Here is a 27,612-nt window from a genome sequence, read left to right on the forward strand (position 1 = left end):
AACACGCTGTCTTTGTATAGAGTTTCTATATGTTTTCATGTCAGTGTATGCAAGTACATTGTGTGAGTGTATAGATTTCATTCTGTATATTCATGGCTGTGGCTAATGATGAGGTCTATATCAGATTTTGGGCACAGCTGCATTCACCAGCTGCAATTACCCCTAGTATGCGGCTGCTTTCTTTCGCGTTTATACTTTTTTGTTTGTTTGCTTTTTAAAGTTTGTACACACCTGTGTTCCTTCCTCCTTATGCATACGTCTTCCTACCTCCTGTGTTCGATGGTGTAACTCAAGGCCCTTCCTGTAGGCGGCTCTCTGGTTGACCTAGGTAGAACACTTATGAAGACTGCTTACTTAGGGAGTTTGAAGTTTATAACTTTCCATTCAAACTATCATTGGTTGTTGCAGATGCTGAGACTCTGCCCCCAATGATTGGGACCACATAGAGAGGTCTGGATGCTGCACGGACTAGAGGACTGTGAACAAAAGTGTTACGGACCAGCTCAGCCATGAGAGGTATGCAATGCCCAATCTAATCTCTGTATCTTTCTATATTTAACACAGCCATTCCTCAAACATGTTGAGAATTACATAATGCATTATAGCAGTGTTTGATTCTATAATAAGAGTCGTATATTGTTTCCGTTAACTAGAATGACCTTATAAAACAGATATTAACAAGCTCAGTGCCAGAAAAATGTCCTCTGCATGTATGTTTACTTTCCGCTGATGCTGAAAAGATTAATAGACTTTCATTGCTGTTCGATTCATAGACAGGATATGATTTAACCACTAAAAGTTATCACTACCTGTCATGCAAAAGAGACACGCCAGTCTGTATGTAAAATTTATTTTAGCATTTGTGTAGAGGGGGTAAAAAAAAACTTTAACAATGAAATTGCAGAATATCTAAATACACAGGGATTTCATCAATTGTGGATGTGATACCTGAGTGTGTAACTATGAGGCCATTTGAGAACAAAACTTTGAGCGTGAAAATATAACAATTGTACAGATAATAAATATGATCTCTAAATGTGTAAATACAGAAGTCATAGATCAATTGAGTAGTTACGAGTTTATAAATGTACAGTCATGGTATATATTGCATAAATGATCACTGTTGTTTAGATATACAATACTATTTATTTTTCTCAAATGTGTGTATTACAGCTGTGTGTTTAAACACGCAATATTGCCATGATCAGTGAGTGTGTGAATATATACCATAATAAATCTATCAATTTAAGGTAATATCACTGAGTGCGTGAATATATAATTAATCGATCAATTTAAGGTAATATCACTGAGTGTGTGAATATATAATTAATCGATCAATTTAAGGTAATATCACTGAGTGCATGAATATATAATTAATCGATCAATTTAAGGTAATATCACTGAGTGCATGAATATATAATTAATCAATCAATTTAAGGTAATATCACTGAGTGTGTGAATATATAATTAATCGATCAATTTACGGTAATATCACTGAGTGCGTGAATATATAATTAATCGATCAATTTACGGTAATATCACTGAGTGCGTGAATATATAATTAATCAATCAATTTAAGGTAATATCACTGAGTGTGTCAATATATAATGAATCGATCAATTTAAGGTAATATCACTGAGTGTGTGAATATATAAGTAATCGATCAATTTAAGGTATTATCACTGAGTGTGTGAATATATAATTAATCGATCAATTTAAGGTAATATCACTGAGTGTGTGAATATATAAGTAATCGATCAATTTAAGGTATTATCACTGAGTGTGTGAATATATAATTAATCGATCAATTTAAGGTAATATCACTGAGTGTGTGAATATATAATTAATCGATCAATTTAAGGTAATATCACTGAGTGCGTGAATATATAATGAATCGATCAATTTAAGGTAATATCACTGAGTGTGTGAATATATAAGGAATCGATCAATTTAAGGTAATATCACTGAGTGTGTGAATATATAAGGAATCGATCAATTTAAGGTAATATCACTGAGTGTGTGAATATATAATGAATCGATCAATTTAAGGTAATATCACTGAGTGTGTGAATATATAATGAATCCATCAATTTAAGGTAATATCACTGAGTGTGTGAATATATAAGTAATTGATCAATTTAAGGTAATATCACTGAGTGCGTGAATATATAATGAATCGATCAATTTAAGGTAATATCACTGAGTGTGTGAATATATAAGGAATCGATCAATTTAAGGTAATATCACTGAATGTGTGAATATATAATGAATCGATCAATTTAAGGTAATATCACTGAGTGTGCAAATACACAATCATTGTATCAGTTGTGTAAGTGGGTCATTGACCATTCAAACAAACAGTGATGTCATTAATTGGAAATATTATGATAAGACCATCGTTTTATACATTTGCAGTAATCGGACTAAATGTATGAATCTGATTGCAGACTGTGCAGTAATTGCATTATCTATACGAATATACTATGAGGCCACAAACAGGATTAGTCACCTAACTGCGACGGGTGTGTAATTGAGTACGAAATAGTAAATTTAAGGCAAAAATAGTTATTGTTTGCATATCTAACAGTTTTGGCTAAACGTTTCATTTCCCTTATCATCTCCATAATGTCTGCATCAGTGATCACTCACTTTATGGATATCTATATGAGTATACTTTATATGTTTGTCAGATATGTAAAACTGCTTAGTTTATAATGAGAAAGATACATAGGTCGCTGTTTATTTATTAGACCAATAAATGATGATGATGTTTTTTTCGGGGGGGGGGGGGGGGAAATCCATGAATGGTCACTATAGGTATTCACAAATAAAATAAAAATCTAACTTGTGCTTAAAAACTGGGGTGTTAAACCTATCATTCTGAAATGTAAAAGATTAAACCTATCATTCTGAATTGTAAAAGATTAAACCTATCATTCTGAATTGCTAAAGACGCCTGTTTCAGTATGGTAAAAGTCAGAGCGGCCTGTTCTACCCATTTAGAAAAATGACAACCTCAATGATCAGCAATTTTAGAGATATGTTAATGGCTTCTAGAAACAGCTACCACAAATTAACCCTCTTAGTGGCAGACAATAAAAAAATACATTTTATCCCATTTTTGGTTTCTATTCCTCAAATACACTGAGGGATGACAGCCTCTAATACCATAACAAGCATGCCTTCAATGACACTACTTCAAAATCGATTGACCTCCTCATCTAACACCCCCTCACCCTCAAAAACCAGCTTGGTACCAATGGTGTGCATGCATGTCATGCTAACTTATCACTTTGATTAAAAATATTCAATTTTCCTGGGTTGTGTCCTGGAAGTATGGAGTAGAATTCATGTTTAGTAAGTCGTTTCGATAACTCATCACCACAATCACAACAGCTTGTTGCAGTTGTTATGGTGCAAGCAGCCACTGTCGCTACTTTTGTGTTTTGACACAACCCAAGGGTCTCAATGTGATTGAGGGCAGCCCCTCACTCTACGGCAGTGGTAGATTGTGTGTCAGCTGATGTTCTCAGCCAATCAATGCTGCTCAGTTAATGACAAAATTTATATTGTTAACGCAGAAGAGTAGGTTCAGCAGTAGGAACACTGCAGGTGGGGCGCTGGAGCATCTCGGGTTCCGTTGGTTTGTGTTAAACTGCAAGACAATGGTTTCACACAAATCCGGGAAATAGTTTGCGTAGCCTGCTAGCACCATAACCACTACATCAGCAAGTAGTGTTTACGGTGATCAGAATGTCCCTTTAGTAGGCTCACAGCATGTCTGTGGTCAATTCATTAATATTCATCAGGCCTTTAAAATACAGGCAAATGGATCTTAGTATTATTCTAATGGCCATATAAGTGTAAGCCATTGGAGTGATACTACAAAACCTCCCATATGTAAATGTGTTTAGAGATTTGGGATAGTGCACAAGTAACTTATTTCTTTGTTTTTTAGTGTATGTTTTGGGGCTGATGCGTACTGTAATAACTGCTGATGCCCAGGAGTAGTGGGAGTTTGAGTGCAGGGCTTAATTGTGCATGTTTGTAAATACGTCTTAGCTACAGCTTATTTGGGATTTTGTTTTTCTAACTTGGCTGTAACCTACATTTTAAATCAGTTGACAATCTTTACAAACTGTTACGAAATCAACCAGCTGTCAACCTGTCCCTTAGTGAGGCATCTGTATTTGTCTCTCTGCGTATGCCAACCACATAGACTGAAACACCTACACAGTAATTCACAGCCTCAAGCCCAATTAGAGCGGGGGGGGGGGGGGGGTATTTTAGTCTCATTCTTAAGACCCCTTGGTATAAAAAGTCACATCTTCATAAATCTCTCAAATGGTTATGTAGCAAAAAAAAAAAAACTCCAGCTTTCTGAGTTGTATCATTATATATATATATATCTTTCCAAAACACAGCCCCCTTCCAATAAACAAATGTAAATTAAAATGTATACACACTAGTACACATAAAAATGAATATCTATATATATATATACACACACACACACGAGTACACATAAAACAAGAGCATTACACAGTCTATTGGACTTAAAATGGCTAAGAAAGGAAATGTAGCATGCTAAAAAGACAGTGTGGCACTTGGTATCAGTTTTGCCAGCCAAAATACAAACCTTGATCAGATAAAATATATCCATGCTTATAGGCACACTGGCATATTTCAATAACAAAGTAAGCAATAATTTAACGGTAGTTAGTTATAATGGAGTACATGAGCAGGCTAGTCTTTTTTTAAAAAGAGGTTTTAATAACTCAAATGAAGAAAATTGTTACTATATTCTTAGAATAGCTCTCTTTTTCAGGACCCAAAAAGTTCGATTTTGAAAGTACAGTATTAAAATGACAGATGGTTTTAATTTAATATGTTAACCAAAAAAAAATCACTTCCATTCTTAAACATTTTCCATAAAATTTAAAATAATCAGTTGTTTTCTTAAAAAAAAAAAAAAAAAACCCCGTATGAAGACTTTATATCAATTGTTCTAGGGAAATATTTAAATATCAATAAATATAACCAACCTGCACAGTAACACAGCAATGCAATAGTGCCTAATGTAATAAAATGCATGTACTTCTATTTGTGTATGTTAATTTTAGAAAATAAACAATGTTAACGTCACTATAGAAAAATATAAAGTAAGCATTATATTTTAAAGTGTGTTTTAATATCGCTCTCTCCACTCTACTAAATGTTAAGCATACCCTAGAAATATATACCGTATACCTTTGAATATGATCGAAAATAAAATAATAAAATATTAAATGGGGATTTGAGTTACCTGAGATACATCACTTTCTTGATATATATTGACAGCTGATTAGCTATGCAAATTCTCCCGTTTATTTCTTAAAGACTTTGATGAAAGAATACATTTCGACCTATAAAAATTACCAAAAACAATTAACGTCAACACATATAATAAAATTCTGAAATGCAAAAAATAGAAATAAAATTAATCAAAAAGAAAAAGTATTAACACCGAGTGTGTCCTCCATGTGCAAGATGAACTTCATTGTTGGTACGGTGATATTGTAATAGAATCAAGTAAAAATGAAACAGTGCTATAGTGTAGTCAGTATTCATTGTCTGCGTAATAAGGGCAAATCTAAAATTGGACATTTTAAAACGTTTTCTATGAATGCTTTTTAAGAAAGTATTTTCACTTTCTCTTGTATGTCAGAGATGTAACTGTGAAATAATATGACAATCTTGTTACTGAAACAAAAAGTAACACCAGCCATCTAGACGTCTCGACATAAATCATTTGAAATTCCCTGTATTTACTGGGTACGTTTTTTTTAAGATTATCGAATGCTCTCATGTAATACAGCAACAGTGTGTTGTTTCACAATTACCCCTCTCCCCGCTTTTGATGAGCATACCGCTTTATTAAGACGTATTTTACTTAATTACCGAACTGCTACACAAACAATAAAATAAAATAAAATATTAAACGGTTTGTGCAAGTTTGGCACTACCAGAATAGGGGAAAAAAAAGAAAAGAAAAAACAATCTAGTGATATTAAAATATTGCTTTGTTTATGTGAATGGCGCGCAACATTATAAGAGACGGAGGCCATGTTAGAGAGGAAAAAAATAAATCAGAAAAAATTACTTCCAGAAATATGGAAGGAAAAGATAAACATGTTTCAATGGATGTTTATTTTACAGAAATGCTATTTTCTTTAAATAATAAATATTTTCAGTCTAAAAATATTAATAAAAGTGAATTAAAGAAATATAAGAATGTGCACAAATAATGCTTATTATACCAAGTGTTAAATAACAGGATTATTCACAAAACATTGATGGAAATTTAAAGCAAATTTCACATTTTAGGTATATAACCAATTTAAAAATATAGCAGACTTTCTGGGTTTTTTTATTTTGGCTATTTTGGTCTAAATATTAAAATTTGCTTAGATTTTTTTTAAATTTTTTTTTATTAAGTAGACTAAAGTACACAAACCTAAAGCTAGAGTAGTGGTAGCTCTGGAATAAAAACAGGCACAGGGTACGTCACAGCCATTTGGGTGGCAACACCCATAATATCAAAATTGTCTGTCGATGCAGACAACAAATCTATAATACTACAAATACTGTATGAGGTTTATTTAATATTTTTTAGATGTTGTTTATTCTGCTTCCAATGTGTTTGAAGTTCACGGGTGTCATTAAATATTATTTACAGACAGACATATATAACCAAAAAAATAAATTCAAAGTGAATTTAAAGAGAATTTAAAATTTAAGGCCAGAGTAGCTAAATAGAAATCATATCTGACATAGAGAAAGTGTCCAGTTTGTCGATTTTAAACCTAAATTTGAAATTCACTCTGAATGTACCGTAGTAAATATCTATCTATATATATATATGTGCTGTTTTGGTGTTCTAGAAACCCCCCAGCTAGTGTAAGATTTAAGAACATTTTGTAAGAATTATATATTATCTTCTAGTAATGACCCACTGCTCAGTTTTGCATTCTGAATTCCATCGAATTTACATATCTCCTATAATTGTATTATTTCTATAATTATTTGTAATAATAATGTATACATTGCATCTATCCTACAGATAGTAGAAGCAGATATGTATCACCTGTCTTTCTGCAAAGCCACAAGCCAAATATTGTCCCTGACATTGACTTCATTTCAAGGTCAAACCAATATATAATCCACTCGAATTCTCCTTCCTATAACTGCAGAATATGCTGTCACTATATCAATCATTGTAATTGTAAATAAATATATATTGGGGGAAAAAATACACACATTACATATATAAGTTTGCTGTCTGTATTATTTTAATTGTTTAAAAGATAAATAATATTTTGTTGAATTATCTCAAGACAAACATTTCTCATAATCTAGCTGTGGAGGACAGCAACGGACATCATTCTCGGTCCAGTCATGGCAGTTGAGTGACCGATTTGACCTGTTTTAAGTTGAAATGGAAATATCAGTTCTTTCAAAGTGATCGTGGAAGATATTGTAAAGTAGCAGTGGATGCATGGGACAGCCTACAAGCAGAGTTGATCTAATGTAACATATAAAAGTAGATTGATTCGTGTTTAGAGTATAATTGAAGGTGGCCGTTTAGTTTTATATCTGTTAGAAGAACAGGGCATTCTGTATGCACTGTATAAAGTTGGGGAATGGCAAAGAATAATATTACAGTGCCATTCTTTGGGGTAATGTCAGGTGTAGCTAGATAGGTGCTGCGGGTACTCCTGTGTCCCACTTTGTTCCATTGATGTGGAATGTGGGGAGATATCTTCTGAGATATCAACAAACAGTTACAAGGCAACACCTGCATGGGGAGACCCCAAGTGTGGCAGAGGCGTGTGTGAGCTAACAGACTCAGGCTATAAATAAACGTGCCGGTGTGTTCTATCTTTGGTGTGGTGTAGTTATGTGTCTTGTGTAAATGGGTATCTCCTTTGTGGACCTATGTATACTCTATTATTTCTTGCTTTTTGGCACAATGGGAACACTGTGTGTGGATAAGTTCAGCTGTGCTAAAATGCACCTGCAGGGTGAACTCGAACTCAAGTCTCGTTGGGACTATCATTTCCATTCTATGCTGTGTTAGCAAATATATCATTGAACATTTTTCTCAATTTAATTTTGTGACCCTTTATAGCAACGCCATCGGAATAGCAGTAAAGCCTATAGATGCACAGGTAGATATTGGGACAGAACACTTGTAACACACCACTACACTATACATTTTGGGATAATTTTTCAGCCTGGTCGGACTCTGATGATGCAATAAAGGGTAGTACGTTGAAAAATGTGTTGCCGAGTCATTATTGTGGATTCTAAGATTAATTTGGGTTCAGAAGTAACCATGTGACTTGGCACCCATATTGGCTCCCTGGAGAGATAGCAAAATGTGATACTTCATGTTGTGTTCAATTTGGAAAGATAAAAGGATGAGGTGACTCCACTAGTATGACGGACCGCCTGGCAACCCGACCGGGTACCTCTGTCAATCGCTGCTTCCTAGTACTGCGAGCACCATAAGCACTGCACTGGAACACCATAACCACCGTAAACCCCACAAACCGCCGCAGCTTGGTTAGGGTCTCGTAGTCCGCCACCCACCCTGGACCCAAGACCAGGATCCACAGTAGAAATAAATACACAATCACATTAGCTCTCAGGTCCAGGACACTCCCATACAAAATCAGATAATTCCTCCTCTGTGCCTGGGAGATAATTGGATTAGGAACTGTACTAATCTAATACAATTATCTCCAAGCACAGAAAAAAACATAAATTTTTACAAACCCCCCGAAATACCTTAAAACACACAAAACCCCCACATATAGCCCTGATCTGGGTGACCAACATATCCAAAAATCACCCAGATAAGTTCAGGGGTTCAGGAATTTCATGGAAGTCTTATTTTTGACCGACCGTGCACATGGTCCTATGCCCAAAACAGTTCCAGGGCATCAGGGCCAACGGTCGGTCACTCTGTCTGGAGTACAAAAGTACATACCTCACATGAACAGAGCTTTTTAAAGTGCATTGGACAAGTTATATCACAGGGCCCATAGTCCTGAGGCAAGAGGCTGGCCAGCAGGTCCCTCCAAGAACCCGTGACAAGGTTCAGTTCGTCACAACCAGAAATCACCCCTTCAATTAGTAGTAGATCATAGAGTATCATATATCAGCTGCTTGGACTAGTGGTAGGTTTGATTCCTTAGAAAAGGGAAACCCAGGTTAGAATCACGGTCAGACTTCCTCACCAGTAAGTATACCTAAAATCCTCACAGATTATAAACTTACTTGAGGAATGCCTACTTCACCTCTAAATATCCCCTTTTGATAATTATAAAGTGATGTTAGCGATATTAGTAATAATAATAATAATCTCACCACCAAGTTTGTGTCCTATAACTTATCATGATATACAATAAGTGCTTTAGTACTACTCACAAAGCATTTGAGAATTATGCTCTTTTTTATTGTATTTAAAGACTCCCATCTGCCGATATGAAGGCCCTTCTAAGATGTTTTGGGTTCATGGCTGAATCTTTCATAATAAGGAGCTGTGAACGCATTGTGGACCCTTGTATTACCACATAAATGGCTGATACATTTTAGATGGGAGAGTTGAATGTATAATGCACTATTTACAAACCTAAGTTAAATGATATGATGACGTTGTTTTATGAATTAAATGTCTAGCACTTAAGCTTGCGTAATCAAATTGTTCAAGGTTATCGGGTCAACATGTACTGACAGTAAGAAGTAAGAGGGACTCAGCATTTACATTTCTGGGTATAGGGGTAGTCCCTGAATCTTTCGTCTGGAAGAGGTGAGTAGGATCTGTCTGTCCTTACTGGCTGGGATCTGTCTGACCTTTTCTGGGGTTTGTGTTCCCGTCAGGATCCATCATATAAAAGGGAGAGTTACCGTCAGCCACTGCTGAGAGCAAACCCTGAGTAATATCTGGCCGCAGGTTAGCAGAGCTGACTCAGACTGTGATCGCTTCTGTCTTGCTTTGGTGCTTCTACGCCCACGGAAAAAAACCTAGACTTACACAGCTAACATCAGAGGAGGCTTGTGAAATATCCTGTCCAGGTAGACGACGAGTGCAGATATAATGATCTTTATTTTGGGAAGGGTATACTGCACCCGTACTCTGCTCCCCTTGAATAAATGCACTGCTACAGAGCAACAGCTCCAACCCTTGAATGTTACAGCACTCTGCTGAAAAAAAAAAGAAACATCTCTATACTCCTGATGAAACTGCAAACACAACAGACAAATACATAAACAAGAGTCACACTATGGGTAGAATTTTAAATGTCACGTACATATCGCACATTTGCACTTTTAAAACACCCCACATGTAAACCAGCTGTGGGAGATAGCTGAATGTCACCATATAAAATTTTTTAGCAGATTGTGAAAATACCTACTTAATATTAAGAAAATAAACAAAAGAAGAATGTGCAATACAATTTTATTTTGTAATAATAGAGTTGATAAAACATTAGAAGGACAGAATAAAACGTGTTTTGGTTTCTTTTTACATAATTTGATCTAAGCCAACATTGCTTGGTTACAGATCACAATAACATTAAATTCAAGTTCACAATTGGGGGGTTATGTCTGGGACCTCTTCCGGTGCTGACTGGCTACAGTAAAATAGTCACTGTCAATCAAAGGATCCAGCTATTCTGGAAACTGTGTTAAGAATTCCTATCAACTATGCAGACACCGATGGTCTCAGTTTGGATCATGATGTCACACCTCTAAATAACACGAGCAGATGCATGCTATGACATCACTGACATCGCCCTTCTATGTCTCTGTTTAGTATTTTTTATATAAAAAATTTTTTTAAAACCCACTTGATTTAATTTTTCTTCAATTATGTTTCTATTGAATTTTGTAAGTAAGGCAGCAAGGACTTACAGAATAAAAAGGAGTCAACGCAAAATGAACTCATAAGGTCAGAGAAATAAAAAGCCAGATTCTCTGACGTTATGATAGAAAGAAAAATATAAAAACGTTATTCGCTCCATAGTAAAAATGCTCCAATAGACGCCAGCCGTGCTGATACCTCTGTTCCACAATTGGTCAATAGAATAGAGCAATGGTTTGGACATCGCATTAGATCAGATATCGACCTGGAGTTTTGGATAAAATAGGCTGATTTATTGAGAAAAATAGTCATACATCGCAGTAAGTCAGACTATATAGGTGTAAACAGATAATATATATATATAAAAAAAAATAGGTCCACAAGCCTGAAAAGATGGGAGGGATGGAGGGAAGGAAAGTGTGGTTAGCAGCTCCTTTGAGTAAGTATCGGTAGTAGACACGCAGTGCGTCCAGTTATCTTTTCTGTGGGGTGGGATTTTCTGTCCCACATCCTTTGCCGAGTGGATTTTTTATTTGTTTTGCTGTATTTTGTTTATAATACCTTTCTGCAACTGTATAGTCTGATTTCCTGTTGTGTATGACTATGTTGTTCAATAAATCTGGACAACTCCAGGCGAGATCTGATGCTATACGAGTGCGTTTCAAACCATTGCTCTATTGTATTGCCTGCAGGGTCAGAAACCATGAATTAATAAAGTAATACAACAACCAAACCATCACATAACCCATGACTCCTACTGGTGGAGCTCAACCTGAATGCCTAGATATGAGTTTGCCTCAAGCCATGGAGTTTATGTTTTGATAAAAGATGCAGAACTACGGGAACTCTAGGTATCATTCTCTCCATTGCAAGGTGATACCCACCGCTTAGCAGTAAAATAAGTTTGGTAGTACTCTTCCACTGTTTTGCAATAAAGAGTCCATAAGCTGTGCAAGGCTAAGGATCGCACTTTACGTGGACAAGACCTATCAAGCAAAGCAGAACAGAGATCTGGATCCAAATTCTCTTCCACAGCTGCAACAGTTTTCTGGAACATAAGTTAATATGCAGAGCAAAAAATTGTGTTGCAACAGAATACTGAGAACGGGCAGCAGCTGAAATAGCCTGCCCTTCGGTGGGTACTCGCTCAGATCTCAAGCTGGTTTTTGCTCATCTTGTGCCATTACAGAGAGAACATCTCTGAAACATATCAGACTGGTCTCACCCATACGGGTAGTCCAGATCCGAAATGCCAGTAAGTTCTCTGTGCACGAGAGACACAGAAGCCCCAGAAGATCGTTTCATCAGTGAGGTATAGCTGATATCTCCCTAGGCACCGTGAACAAGGGGTCCACGTCTGGATTACCCTTTGTGTCGCAAGAGAATACTGAGAACGGGCACCAGCTGAAACAGCCTGCCCTTCGGTGGATCCCCGCTCAGTTCTCAAGCTGGTTTTTGCTCATCTTGTGCTCTCCATAAGTTTATATGCAGGCTGAAGGAGAGGGCATGCTACCACATATGCAAATAGACACCCTCAAGTAGACATCCTTAAAAGCATGAGAAGAAAAGTGAAGAGCAGATATATCGAAGTCAGGTTGGAGACAAGTACCAACGGGAAAGGGTCTCATAGCAGTTTTCCCCGCCGGGATATGTATAGAGGTAATTTAGTGTGATTTTCAAGGACAGTAGACCAATCCTCAGGGTCGAGAGATCCACCCAAAGCAGTGTTGAAGATATGCCACATCTAAGAAGTTCAAATAGATGATGGACATCAAGCCAGAGGACTTTATTATCCTTTGAGAAACTGGTTCATAATAAGAATTGTTCTTAATTGGTTGTAAGAGAAGCCTTAACATGGTACAGAAGCTTGTTGGGTTTCAACAAGGTATTTTCTGAACAGGTTAATTTAATACCAAATAATCCCTAATCCTAATAAATCCTTTTTGCTGCCGCAAGTGAAAATAACCTGTTAATTTGGGTGCAGAAAAAGCTTATGAGTCCAATACTCAGTGCATTTGAGTATAGGAAAATTAGCCTTAGTATCCTAAAGGAAACAAAGTTTTAACATTCTTTACCAAGTTAACAGGACTATAAACAGGTGTCTAACTCAATATCTGTGAGAGCGAGAGAACAGCAAGTGGTTGATTTAATTTACAATTTGTCGGAGTCTCATATTGGTTTTTAGCACCATACGGCAGATAGACAGCTTATCGTGGTAGGCTAGAAAGATAAGAGCCGTGCGTTCTGTCACTCTGAGAGGTCAGTTCCAAGAATGCGCTGGTTACAAACAACGAATTGTATGCAAATATACAATCACATGAAACAGAAAGTAACATTACACCACAAGCCACTGCATTTAATCATCCACTCCGTTACACAACATTTCGATACTGCAGGCTTTCTCATTTGCATGCGACGTGTCAAATTTCCCCCACTTGTGTCATCGAGTTCTGGCAAAGAATAGGTTAAAGCTCAGCAGAAACATAGCAGGATTATTTTACCCATCCGTAAAAATGTTTTCAAGGTCTCAATAACAAGTAATGGAAAAATAATCATAAAATAGATCTCTAAAACAACGGATGCAAGTCTATCTCAAGAAAATCATAAACTAAATTTATAAGTTTATGTAGCAAAAAAATAAATAAAAAAAACAAAAAAACAACACTTAGTGCTATGGGTCCCCCTTCTAAAATACTTTATTGCATAGCACCTGCAGCCAAAATACTACTTACTCATCCTTGTTGTCAACCACAGAAGATGAATGTGTTAGATGATCATACATAAGTTTAGAGATAAAAAAAAACAAAAAACACCTGCTTTCAAATCCACAGAAACAACACTTGTTTCTTTTCTATTCTTTTTTAAACGATTTTAGTTAAAATCTGAAATAGAATTCCAATTAAATAGTATTGAGCGATTTTGAAAAGAAAAAAATGTGTTTGTGTGTTACATTGTGATTACGTAATACCACGGAAGAGTTCTGGATATATTGTAACAGACAAGACCATTTTTTTTTTATTTCTAAGCAGATAAGCCGACAGTGATATAGCAAGCACCGCTAAGCTAATCAGTTCGATATACATATGGAAATATACATAAAGACACAATAAAAACATTGTATTATAATATCAGTGACGGTCATTTTTTTTTCAAAAAGAGAGTTAAAATAGTTTATGGGTACCTCTACAACCCGAAAACGGTTGTATTATTTTTGTGAGGAGAAACACATAAAACTAGCGTAATGAGGAAAATGATAAGCTTTCGATAGTAGATTCTTTTTTTTTATGGACTTGTTGAAGAACTGTAGAATAAGGGAAAGTGTGATGGGAAGAAGTAAGGTATTCCATATGAATGGTTGTCCCCTTGTGAAGTCCTGTAGGTGAGAAATATCAACGCAAGAGTGAACAGAGAACAAGTCAACGGCATTGGCACACCGCTGAGGTCAAAAAGGGCTTTATTCATGAATTAGAGAATAAATGTAATAGTTGAAGAATTTAGAGCTTTGGAAGTGTGAGTTAATGTATGGAAATAAATCCATATTAGAACAGCCAATATTTAGGGTTGCCAAATGGCATGACAGCAGTATTTATAATAGGCTGCAGTGGGGGCAGTTTTAACATTAGAATATTCCTTGCTCTGTTTAGGGGTCCTCCTTTTTTTTTTATTCTTTATTTTATTTGTGCATTGAAAATCACATATAGCACTTCATGCCACAACAGCCTGAGTGTACATAGTTAAACAAAGCTTTACATTAATTAGACAGTGGAAGAAACTTTGCACATTTTTTAAAAGTTATTATCGCTTGACTCACATGTATATAAACAAGCTTACTAGGAACAGATTGAACATAAACATTTTCTAACTACATTGCATTAGGTTACTGTAGATTGGTGGATGTCTAAGCACACATGTCGGCTGGATAGGCCAGGCAGTAGCTACCTTAAGAAGATCTATTCTTCATGTGGGCTAAGAGATGAGTTTGGTAACCTGAGCAAAGCAGGTTAGACGTTTGGTAGCCGCTGGGTAATTAGGATTGCGGAATTCGAGGGGTGGTTCCATGAGCCTGGTGCCCCCCAGTGTGATTTTCGTGACCCTTAATGCTGACATGGAGAGTGGCTGGTTAGAGGTTAGTTGTCGCTTTTGGTTGGAGGTACTAGGGAAGGGGACATGCAAATAACGTGTGGAGGAGAAGTTGTATATTTAATGGCTTGTGGCCATAACCAGAGGCAGCCTATCCAATGCTCCTTGGAGGCAGTCTGTTGAGTCCCGGAGATCTGAGCCCATCATTCTGCGGTTGATAGAGCCGCCAGTCGCACATGTCAGTGCTATCAGGTACCTCTCCGATCTTTCCGCCCCAGAGTCCGGTAGCTGAGTCCAGGCTGCCATGCCCTCTCTGCGCCCGTGGGTGAGTGCACCGGGTCTGAGGTCTCAAACTACGTGGCGTGTTTGTATGGGGTCTTCGCTTCTGTGAGTGCCGTGTGTTGAAGCGGCTGCGAGGCGGGGTCCCGCGTGTTGGCAGGCGCTGTGCCGCAGCTTGCTTTGGTGCTTGATGGGTTCGCTGGTGGGCCCGTTGTTGCGGGCTCCTCTTTGCTGCTTGTGGTGTGGGTTGAGAGGTCGCTAGTCCAGCTCTCTCTTCCTGTGTGGCAGACTCAGCAGTGCGTGTGGAGTTTCGAACCACTCGCTTCCAGAAGTCCTGAGGGGTCCTCCTTTTTTATATTAAAATCTTTAGTATATAAATATATGTTTTTATTCCAACCCTAGGACAGTGTCCTCACAGCAGAAGCTCCGCCTTCGACGAGATGCTCAGGATTGATGATCTCCGTCCAATCCAATGCTTCCTAGAGAAGCATTGTGACAAGGCACATGACAAGCATTAATTGTATTTGGTGTCCTTACGCTGTGCGTGATGATGCTGAATTAGGATACTTGTAAATTAAAGGTCATAATTACCTCTAGTGACTATCTGGCTTACAGTCACCAGAGACATATTCTCAAACCATTTCTCAGACACCATAATGATTATACTCTGTTCGAAAAAAGGGGTTTGTTTCACTGCACTAAAACTACAACATTAAGATATAGTGGCTTTGGTGTGTACAGTGTCCCTTTAAATCACTTAGTTAACTGAAAATCTTACAATAATAATGTATAATAATATAGCAAGAGTAATTATAAAAAAACTAAACAGAATATTAAGGAGAAGGTGTGATTATTATTGTTATTAGTACTATCTACACCAATGCAATTTGGCTTATTTAGTACAATTTGGATGTACCCTCCAAACAGCAAAGCTTGGAGAAAATGCCAAAAGGAAATTTGATTTGTGACATTAATTAAAAAAAGAAAAAGAAAGATGGAAAGAAATAAAGCCAAACCCACAAAACCTGATGCTGAAAAAGTAAAAAAATGTATTATGTATAAAAATGGAAAATAATCGACACCGCACTGCCCTCAATTAATGATACAGAGATTTCGATTTGCGTGCTTATTTATACATTAGGTAAATTCTTACCTCCAAATTACCAGAATTTAACTACATTTTTTTCCCTCAAAATGTAAATTTCGGTCAATGACTCCATCCGCCCTCCCCACTCCCTGAGTCTGTAAAATTGTCTTCACCCTTTTTACTTTACGTTGTGTTTTCCATCGCCAAAACGGCATACTCAGCATTAGCCATTTGGTTGCCTAAATATCTATTAATAATTGTAAAGATCCGTGGGCAGAGGATGTATTGGTGTCACCTGATTGTTAGTGCTGCATGGAAACATCATGATGCTATATGTCACCCGTGGGAGTTCAGTCTCTTGGTGGGTTCCTCATTATTGTCAATGGAAATCTCAAGTTCTTGCTGAATTCGCTGTCTCTCTCCTTTATTCTGCAGCCCAGATCGAAGTGATTCCGTGTAAGATATGCGGGGACAAATCCTCTGGAATTCACTATGGAGTTATAACGTGTGAAGGATGCAAGGTGAGCAGACTGTACGCAAATGAGAGGTTACTTGCCTGTAAGATGCTATCTCTTACAGACAGGGAGATCAGAGTAAGGGGTAGTGCATATGAGGAATGGCTTCTCAGTAGCATAAAAGCCAGAAGTGTGATAGATGTTCTTTTAATTAGAATGTGGGAGAAGGGCAGACTGGAGAAAGGAGGGCATGGGTACCAGCCTCTGATTCCAATTGCATCAGTGATGCAAATGAGGTTTAGCAAGATATTCCTACCAGTTACATTGTAGCACAGTTTAAAAGAGACTTGTCTCCATCAAGTTTCGGGCTTTCTCACAATTTGTTTTTGCTGTTGATCCAAAAGAAGGAAAGAAATCCAGTCTGAAGAGCTTCCAATTTTGCAACAAGCTAGGAAAAAGTCCTAACTCTGTGCTAGATGGAACAGAAACAGCGGATAACTTACTATTAAAAAAAAAAAAAGCACTGTTTAAATGGTATGCTTAAAGTATTGGCTCTCATTACAGCAATATTGTAGTGCGATGTATTGAGTGTGAGTTCAGCATCATTACTACGGTGGCACGTGCTGTGAAAGGAACACTAAAGCTTTCTCCCCCAAATTAATTAAATACAGTATTTACTTACCTTTTTCCGGTGCTGAGGCTCCCTTGTTGATGCTTATCCCTCCACCTACCATGAAGTCGTGGGGGAAGCATGGCCTCCTGAGCAATGGTCCAGTCAATGCTCCTCATAAAGGAGCATTAAATACCTAATGTGCATGCGCAACCATGTATGTATCAAAGTTACCCATGGAAAAGCACTGCATCAAGGCTTTCTTATGGAGGTTCCCACATCACGTGATCGAGTGGAAGACAGCCACTAGTGCGTTTAGCCCTGTAATGGAAATACTGCAATTTCTAAAAAAAAATAAAACATTTTTTTAAATGATCTAGACACTAAAGACGCCATGGTCTGTACGTTTCACCAGGACAGGAAGTTATGGAATCCCATTCTGGCAGAACCTTGCGAGCAGGTGTACACTTTATCGTTTATAGTCCCCTAACACTAAATATGGACACTGGGGGTCAGATTATTCTAATCAGGGAGTACAGAGAGTACCAAAGAGTATGGCAATGTAACCCTTTACACTAATGTATTATGGAAGTTTAAACATGGAAGTACCCCAAACCACAATAATGCTGCCATTTTGATGCTCTACGATATATGTACACTACAAATACATAATATTGCTTCATATTTGTTTACTACAGGGATTTTTTAGAAGAAGTCAACAGGGCAAACCGCTTTACTCCTGCAGTCAGCAACAAAGCTGCCAGATTGACCGCTCCAGCAGAAACCGCTGCCAACACTGCCGGCTTCAGAAATGTATTTCCCTTGGAATGTCACGGAACGGTGGGTCACACCTCTCTGATCATCTACCAAACTAGAATGCGTTTACCTGCAAACTCAAACCCAACTCCTATCATTTCAAACAGCTTCAAAAATAATTAACAGGGATATTCACTAGACTGAGAATTCTAAGCGAATTTGAAATCACTTACAATCAAATCCGCTTACAATTCCCCCCTTAGTAAATAACACTGTGAGAGACTGCTCATGGTTCTCAGTAAATTCACATTCACTTGACTACTCTAGCTACAATAAAATGGACTCTCCTAGTTTCTTCGGGTTCCCATGAATAAGTAACTACATTGAAGGAGCTTTCTCTTGTTACTTTATTATTTAAAACTAGAAAAGCTACAATTTCTGGGGAAATTGTGTGAAGTGTTCTTGCCTCCACCAGTAGTCTACAACTGGAGTGGGCGGAGTAACTGTTATTATTTATTTATATAGCACATTTAATTGCAATGTTGTTGCCCAAAGTGCTTCACAGTTACATTAAAACATACATTTATAAAAACATTAGCTGGCCCTGTCTATGACATCACTTGCTGCTGCAGCCTTGCACAGGCCAGAGTTTTTTCGCGGTTGCCATCTTCAAACGGTTGTATTTTAAAAACTATAAATTCTACAGCGAAGAGCTTTATAGTGTGAGAATCACAAGACCCAGACCTACATTTGGATGCATAGTATGTCTCTGAGATATTAACAAGGAAGGCACAGTCGCAGTTTAGAAATTGCCCTTCAAATGTGAGCTTTGCAGAGTGGCGTTTCAATGAATGTCAATGGACTGCGTGAGTTGCAAACAAATGGTCATATTGCGAAAACAATCAGGACTATGGCTTAGCCGTGGACATTTTTAGGGGCAGCAGGGATAGCTGAACGTTTTGATATAAGATTTGTGTAGGTGGGCTTGAAAATGAGGGAGTAGTGGCAGTTTAGAAATCATGTCCTGATTTTTCAGCTTTTGCCAGCTCCCACTCTAGCTTTGCCATTCATTCCTATGGGACAAATTTCGCCACAAGAACGACGATATTCCGAGAACCATTCAGCGAAACGTTCCACAAAGTAATAGCAACGCGATCGGGAACAATCTGCACGTTTTGGTAAATTTGTGTCTATGTAGTGTAAAAACTATGGGAGGAGTTAGGGTGGCAAATTTGGCTATAATAAGAATAAGAATAACTAGAAAAGCTACAATTTCTGGGGAAATTGTGAAGTGTTCTTGCCTCCACCAGTAGTATACAACTGGAGTGGGCGGAGTAACTGTTATTATTTATTTATATAGCACGTTTAATTGCAACGTTGTTGCAGTTACATTAAAACATACAGTTATAAAAACATTAGCAGGTGCAAATGGCCCTGTCTATGACATCACTTGCTGCTGCAGCCTTGCACAGGTCAGAGTATTTTTGCGGTTGCCATCTTCAAACGGTCGTATTTTAAAAACTATAAATCCTACAGTGAAGAGCTTTATATTGTGAGAATCACAAGACCCAGACCTACATTTTGATGTATAGTATGTCTCTGAGATATTAACAATGAAGGCACAGTCGCAGTTTAGAAATTGCCCTTCAAATGTGAGCTTTGCAGAGTGGAGTTTCAATGAATGTCAATGGAAGGCGTGAGTTGCAAACAAATGGTCATATTGTGAAAACTATAAGGACTATGGCTTAGCCGTGGACATTTCTAGTGGCAGCAGGGATAGCTGAACGTTTTGATATAAGATTTGTGTAGGTGGGCCTGAAAATGAGGGAGTGGTGGCAGTTTAGAAATCATGTCCTGATTTTTCAGCTTTTGCCAGCTCCCACTCTAGCTTTGCCATTCATTCCTATGGGACAAATTTCGCCACAAGAACGACGATATTCCGTGAACCATTCGGCGAAACGTTCCACAAAGTAATAGCAATCCGATCGGGAACAATCTGCACGTTTTGGTATATTTTTGTCTATGTAGTGTAAAAACTGTGGGAGGAGTTAGGGTGGCAAATTTGGCTATAATAAGAATAATAAGAATAATAATAATAATATATATGTGAGATAACATTAAGTGGTCTTGCTATGCAAGAACACTTAATAATAATAATAATATATATGTGAGATAACATTAAGTGGTCTTGCTATGCAAGAACACTTAATAATAATAATAATATATATGTGAGATAACATTAAGTGGTCTTGCTATGCAAGAACACTTAATAATAATAATAATATATATGTGAGATAACATTAAGTGGTCTTGCTATGCAAGAACACTTAATAATATATATGTGAGATAACATTAAGTGGTCTTGCTATGCAAGAACAGTTAATAACCCACAAGGACTTTACACCACAACAGAACTACAAAGAATATGAAAAGATGTAATGTGTCGAAATGGCTTATAGGGTAATTGTGAAACAAAGAGCTATTAGGGGATGTCTCAATGAATTCATGCCAATCATTTTCAGAGGCTGTGAGTAGCTCCATCCTAAAGTTTTAGCGAGTGAAATTGTAATTTAGTTCAGACAAGGCAAATCCAGGGCAAAAAATGCAAATGAGAAGGAGAAGCAGAAACATTGTTTCATTTTTCCTCTTCTCTGTCTGCTTTCTCAATGCGGATTACCAGGTGCAAAGGAAATATATTATAATATTGATTGGTTAAGAGCTAAGATGGGGGCGCCCAGTTGCAGGATAAAGAGGTGTGGATTTCTACTTTTAATCTTATTTATCAATATGAGGTTAGTAAACAAAATGTTAAAAATCATGGATAGTGACAGTTCACCTTTAAGCATAGAGTTAATTTTATAGCATGACAGTAGACTTTGTATTTGCTTAAGTCTCTCTTTACTAGAACTCCACAGCAGCACAGAAAAACAACCAATCAGAAAAAAAGTTAGGTACTATAAAACTCCCCTCCCCATGCATCATTTCCTCTTTCTTTGCTGCTCCGCAGACAGTACAGGTCAGAGTACCACTGCCTCCTGCTAATATTAGTGGATGGCTTTGGGTTTTATTCTTATTTTCGGTATTTTATTTTCTATATTATAGATTGCCCTTGTGGGATTTAATCTTATATTCAGTTATTTATTTTACCCTTGTTAGATTTTATTCTTATGTATTCTATACTGTTTATGTGTAGCGGTACTTACCCTCTCCAGGGGCCGGCCGGGGTCCTCTCTTCTCGCCGCGCGCGGTCCTGCTCCTGCACGAGCCGCGCGCGGCTCAGCCAACGATAAGATCAGTCAGGCGGGCAGTGCCAGCGAGAAGCGGTCACGTGTCCCGCCCGACACTAAGAGCGCGCCGCGCGTCTCGGGCGCGCTCTTAAAGGGACAGTGGGAGACTAAATTAGAATCAGTCTCCCATTGGCCCCTGTCATGCCACGTTCCCCATACACTCACGTTTTGGGGGCGTGGATATGACAGGGGCCAATCAAAGTGAACATTAGGGTATTTATACTCACCTGTTTCCTTTGCTCCTTGCCCTATCGTGGTTTCTGTCCAGTTCCCTTTAGTGCTTGTATCGTTCAGTTGTTTTTTTGGTGCTTGACCTTGGCTTTGTTCCTGACTCCGCTCTCTCTTTATCCTTGCTTGCTTATCCGCTGTTTTGTCCTCTGTGTACCAGTCCTCGGCTTGTTCTACGTTACGCTGTCTCTCAGTTCCCTTGACCTCGGCTTGTTCTAGACTCTGTCTTTCTTATACTCGTCCTAGTCCGGCCATTCTAAGGTCCGGTGAGACGAACCCTGGTTTCTTGTCTCTTGACTATCTGAACTATTCCTGCGTGCATTGGCGGATCCAGGGGGGGGGCATCGGGGCAATTGCCCCCCCCGAGATTCTCCCCTGCCGGCTAGTGCAGGGCTGGCATTGCCCAAGTGCCAGCCCTGCAATGTGCCTGCGGACCGGGAGGGAGATCAGTGATCTCCCTCCCCGGTCCGCAGGCACATTACTGACAGCCGACCGGAAGGGGAGGGAGAGAGGACCCGGGAGCTGTTACCAGCAGCTCCTCCGGGTCCTCCTCTCGCGAGATTTGGAGCGTTGCCGCGGTTACCACGGCAACGCTCCAAATCTCGCGAGAGTGAACTCTAGCCCTGGAGCGCGGGCTAGAGTTCAGTCCTACCACTGGGACCACCAATGAACCCCACTGGGACCACCATGGAACGAAAGATGTCCCCCCTCCTCCTCAATAAAGGTAAGAAGGGAGGGGGGACATAAATATATTTTATTAAATACATTTTTTTTATTTTATTTTATTTTTTTAATTAAAAAGCCTCCCTTCCCTCCTACCCTCCCCCCATACACACTGACCCCATACACACACTGACCCCATGCACACACTGACCCCATACACACACTGACCCCATACACACACTGACCCCATACACACACTACACACACTGACCCCATGCACACACTGACCCCATACACACACTACACACACTGACCCCATGCACACACTGACCCCATGCACACACTGACCCCATACACACACTACACACACTGACCCCATGCACACACTGACCCCATACACACACTACACACACTGACCCCATACACACACTGACCCCATACACACACTACACACACTGACCCCATACACACACTACACACACTGACCCCATACACACACTACACACACTGACCCCATACACACACTGACCCCATACACACACTACACACACTGACCCCCCACACACACACACTGCCCCCATACACACAAACACTGCCCCCATACACACAAACACTGCCCCCATACACACAAACACTGCCCCCATACACACAAACACTGCCCCCATATACACACTGCCCCCATATACACACTGTCCCCATATACACACTGTCCCCATATACACACTGTCCCCATATACACACTGTCCCCATATACACACTGTCCCCATATACACACCGTCCCCATATACACACTGTCCCCATTCACACACTGTCCCCATACACACACTGCCCCACACACACTGCCCCACAAACACTGCCTCCATACACACACTGCCCCACAAACACTGTCCCCATACAACACTGTCCCACAAACACTGTCCCCATACAACACTGTCCCACAAACACTGTCCCCATACACACTGCCCCACACACATACTGCCCCGCACACACTGCACACCTATACACACACAGTGCCCTACACACCCTGCTGCCCCCCCATACACACATTGCCCCAAACACACACACACGACCCCCCCATACACACAGTGCCCCCCATACACACACTGCCCCACACATACATACAGTGCCCCCCATACACACACTGCCCCACACAGACATACAGTGCCCCCATACACACACTGCCCCCTAACACACACACTGCCACCCTTACGCACTCACACTCACTTCACCGCTCACACACACACTGCACCTTTCACACACACTTCACCCCTAACACACACCACTTCTCCTATGCCCTATATCCCAGCAGACCCCAGGTAAGTTGTCAAACTGTTCTTAAACGGTATGACTACTTACTCCGGGGTGGGATCCTGGCACTACTGGCACCATAACTACTACACTGAGCTGTAGTGGTTATTGTGCTAGGATTATTTTTTTTAAATAATCTACAAGTGCCCCTCCCGAGATCAGGCTCTGGATCCGCCACTGCCTGCGTGTTGGGGTATATTACCGTGACATTACGATAGGGCCATGGACCCCGCAGGTTTAGGACAACAGATGGCCACTTATGAGGCTAGATTCGCAGAACAGGATCACCGTATGGATCAAATGGCTCAAGCCATCCAGACACTGTTATCCAGATCAGCTCCGGTACCTGTACCTGCGCCTCCTGTAAACCCTATACCAGACACAGCTAATATGCCTAATGCTTCAGCACATCTAACCCCGCCACCTAGGTATGGAGGGGACGCTAAGACATGTAGGGGATTCCTTAATCAAGTGGAATTCCACTTTGAAATGTACCCACGTTCATTTCCCACTGATAGATCTAAGGTGGGTTTTCTTATGCACCAGCTTACGGATAAGGCACTAGAATGGGCAAATCCTATTTGGGAGGCTAATGGGCCTATGGTACACGACTTCAATAGCTTCCTCACAGCGTTTCGTAGAACATTTGACACGACTAAAAGGTCAAAAAATGCCGCCAGGGCATTAATGAGAATAAAGCAAGGATCTAAATCTGTAGCCGATTATGCTATTCAGTTCCGTACCCTTGCCTCACAGGTAGATTGGACTAATAATGGGCTTACTACTGCGTTTATGGAAGGTCTGTCTGAAACTATGTTGGATGAGGTAGCAGCTAAGGACCTCCCTGTACCCCTGGAGGACCTGATTGACTATCTTATCGATATAGATAACAGGATCCGTGACAGGTTATATACCAGGTCCAGAAATAGACGTTTTGTTCCCGTTAACTCACCTAGAGCTGAGACTCCCGAGGGATCTAAAGGGTCAGAGGAGGAACCTATGCAGTTAGGGGTTGCCAAACTTACTGACGCTGAAAAGCTTTATAGGAGAAAGGAGGGACTTTGTCTTTATTGTGGTAGGAGGGGTCATATGAGACAAGAATGTCCCGTGCGTCCGGGAAACTATTGCACCTAAGACCGTATAGAGGACTGGCCTTGGGTGTGACATCACAGTCCTCACATTTGCCTCTTAATAAATTACTTCTCCCTGTTTCCCTGCACCTTGGTAGTAACTGCATAGTAGGGAATATACTAGCCCTGGTTGATTCCGGAGCGGCCGAAAACTTTATTGATTCCAGTTTTGTCAAGGAGAATAACATACCCACCAGAGAGAAGGAGACACCCTTGGCCGTTGAGGCCATAGATGGTAGACCATTATGCTCTCCAGTTATCACACATGAAACTGTTCCACTACATATGTCTACAGGGGTGTTACACTCTGAGACCATTCGGTTTCAGATCATTACTTCTCCTTCCTCTCACCTCGTGTTAGGGTATCCTTGGTTGCATACTCATAATCCCACCATTGATTGGGAGTCAGGACAAATAGTTTCTTGGAGTGATTCTTGCCAAGAGTCTTGTATTGTTAAAATCACCCCTTTGAATTCTACTAATATTCCTCCCGTGCCTACGGTCATACCCCCTCAGTACCTGTCTCTTAAATCTGTTTTTGATAAAAGGGAGGCTGAAAAATTGCCACCTCACAGGCCTTACGACTGTGCTATTAATTTACTACCTGGTACGATGCCTCCCAAAGGAAGAATATATCCTTTATCTCCTCAGGAGAATCTGGTTATGGAGGAATATATTAAGGAATCTTTAGAGAAGGGATTTATAAGAAGATCCTCTTCCCCGGCAGGGGCTGGTTTCTTCTTTGTATCTAAGAAAGATGGCGAATTAAGGCCTTGTATTGACTATAGGGGCCTAAATAAAATCACCGTCAAAAATGCGTACCCCATACCTTTGATCACAGAACTATTTGATAGGCTTAAACAGGCCACAGTTTTTACTAAATTGGACCTTAGGGGTGCTTACAATCTCATACGTATCAAAAAGGATCACGAATGGAAGACCGCATTCAATACCAGGAGTGGCCACTACGAATATACTGTGATGCCCTTTGGCCTTTGTAACGCCCCAGCAGTTTTTCAAGAATTTATTAATGATGTCCTACGTCAATATATACATACATTCGTTATAGTATACTTGGACGACATATTAATTTATTCTACTGATTTACAGACTCATCACATGCATGTTAAATTAGTGTTGAGAACTCTTCTGGTTAACGGTCTCTATTGCAAACTCGAAAAATGTTCATTTGATCAATCTGAAGTCCAATTCTTGGGTTATATAATCTCTGCCAAGGGTTTTCATATGGATCCCAAGAAACTGTCTGCCATTATGGAATGGCCTCTACCTCAGGGTTTGAAAGCCATTCAGCGTTTTCTGGGGTTCTCAAATTATTATAGGCGTTTTATTAAAGGGTTTTCTGCCATTGTAGCACCTATAACCAGAATGACCAAGAAGGATGGTAATACTCATGTCTGGAAACCAGAAGCACTCGAGGCCTTTGAATTCCTGAAGGCTTCATTTGCCTCTGCTCCTATTTTACAGCATCCTGTCCCTTCACTGCCCTTTATTCTTGAAGTTGATGCTTCTGAGATAGGGGTAGGTGCTATCTTGTCTCAAAGAGATTCACCTGAAAAGCCGTTACACCCTTGTGGCTTCTTTTCCAGACAGATGTCCAAAGCAGAGAAGAATTATGATGTAGGCAATCGTGAACTCCTTGCTATCATTTTGGCGCTCAAGGAATGGAGACATCTGCTAGAGGGTACTAGGGATCCCATCCTCATTTTAACAGATCACAAAAACCTCTCCTATCTCAGTGAAGCAAAAAGATTGTCTTCTAGGCAGGCCAGGTGGTCTCTGTTTTTGTCTCGTTTTAATTACATAATCACATACAGACCAGGTGATCGTAATACTAAAGCTGACGCTCTGTCCAGACAATTCGAGACTACTGACAAACTCGAGATCGATGTTACCCCTGTCATTCCGCCTGACAGAATAATAGCTACTACTGTTCTTTCTATTTCGTCTTACAAGCTATTCAGGCTAAACAAAACTTGGCTCCTGGGGAGAGGCCTGCTGATAAGCTATTCGTTGATATACCGGAGAGACGAGACATCTTGTCATTATATCATGACACTAGAACTGCTGGACACCCTGGTATTTCGAAGACATTCTCAGCAGTCTCTAGATATTTCTGGTGGGCTTCCTTGCGCAAGGACGTCACCGATTACGTTAATGCCTGTAGTACTTGTGCCAGTATGAAGTCCTCCCACAGAGTTCCTTGTGGGTTGTTGCATCCGTTGCCCATACCCGAGAGGCCGTGGTCCAATATATCCATGGATTTTATTGTTGAATTACCTCCCTCTAATGGTAAAACTGTCATCCTGATGATTGTGGATCGTTTTTCTAAGATGGCTCATTTTGTGTCTCTTGTCAAATTGCCATCATCCAAGGAACTTGCCTCTATCTTTGCCAGGGAGGTGTTTCGGTTGCATGGTATTCCCACTTCGATCGTGTCCGATAGGGGTAGCCAGTTTATCTCCAGATTCTGGAGAACGTTTTGTACAGAGATGGGTATCCCTCTCGTTTTCTTCCGCTTACCACCCCCAGTCTAATGGAGCTGCTGAACGTGCCAACCAATCTCTAGAGCAGTATCTTCGTTGTTTCGTGTCCCACCATCAGAACAATTGGGCTGACCTTCTTCCTTGGGCTGAGTTTGCTCGTAATAATGCTGCTCATGAATCCTCCGGTAACAGCCCTTTTTACGTTGTTTATGGCCGGCATCCTGTGGTTCTTCCAGCTGCGTTCTCCTTGCAGGGCATGCCAGCTCTGGATGAACATTTGGCTAGTCTACGTAATACTTGGGAGCAGGTTCAG

At 39.7% G+C, this 27,612-nt stretch overlaps 1 protein-coding gene across 1 annotated transcript in view; it reads left to right on the top strand.

Annotated features, from left to right (window-relative positions):
• Positions 1-395: 395 nt before the first annotated feature.
• LOC134583275 (nuclear receptor ROR-gamma-like) overlaps positions 396-27,612 on the top strand; it is a 50,891-nt gene continuing 23,674 nt past the window's right edge. Inside the window, exons 1-3 of the mRNA XM_063440147.1 lie at positions 396-516; positions 16,794-16,879; positions 18,122-18,263. Of these exons, the coding sequence (XP_063296217.1) occupies positions 510-516; positions 16,794-16,879; positions 18,122-18,263 (235 nt within the window). The 5' untranslated portion in view covers positions 396-509. The remainder of the gene's footprint in view (positions 517-16,793; positions 16,880-18,121; positions 18,264-27,612) is intronic.

Source organism: Pelobates fuscus, chromosome 13, assembly GCF_036172605.1.
Source record: "Pelobates fuscus isolate aPelFus1 chromosome 13, aPelFus1.pri, whole genome shotgun sequence".
NCBI classification, from domain to species: Eukaryota; Metazoa; Chordata; class Amphibia; order Anura; family Pelobatidae; genus Pelobates; species Pelobates fuscus.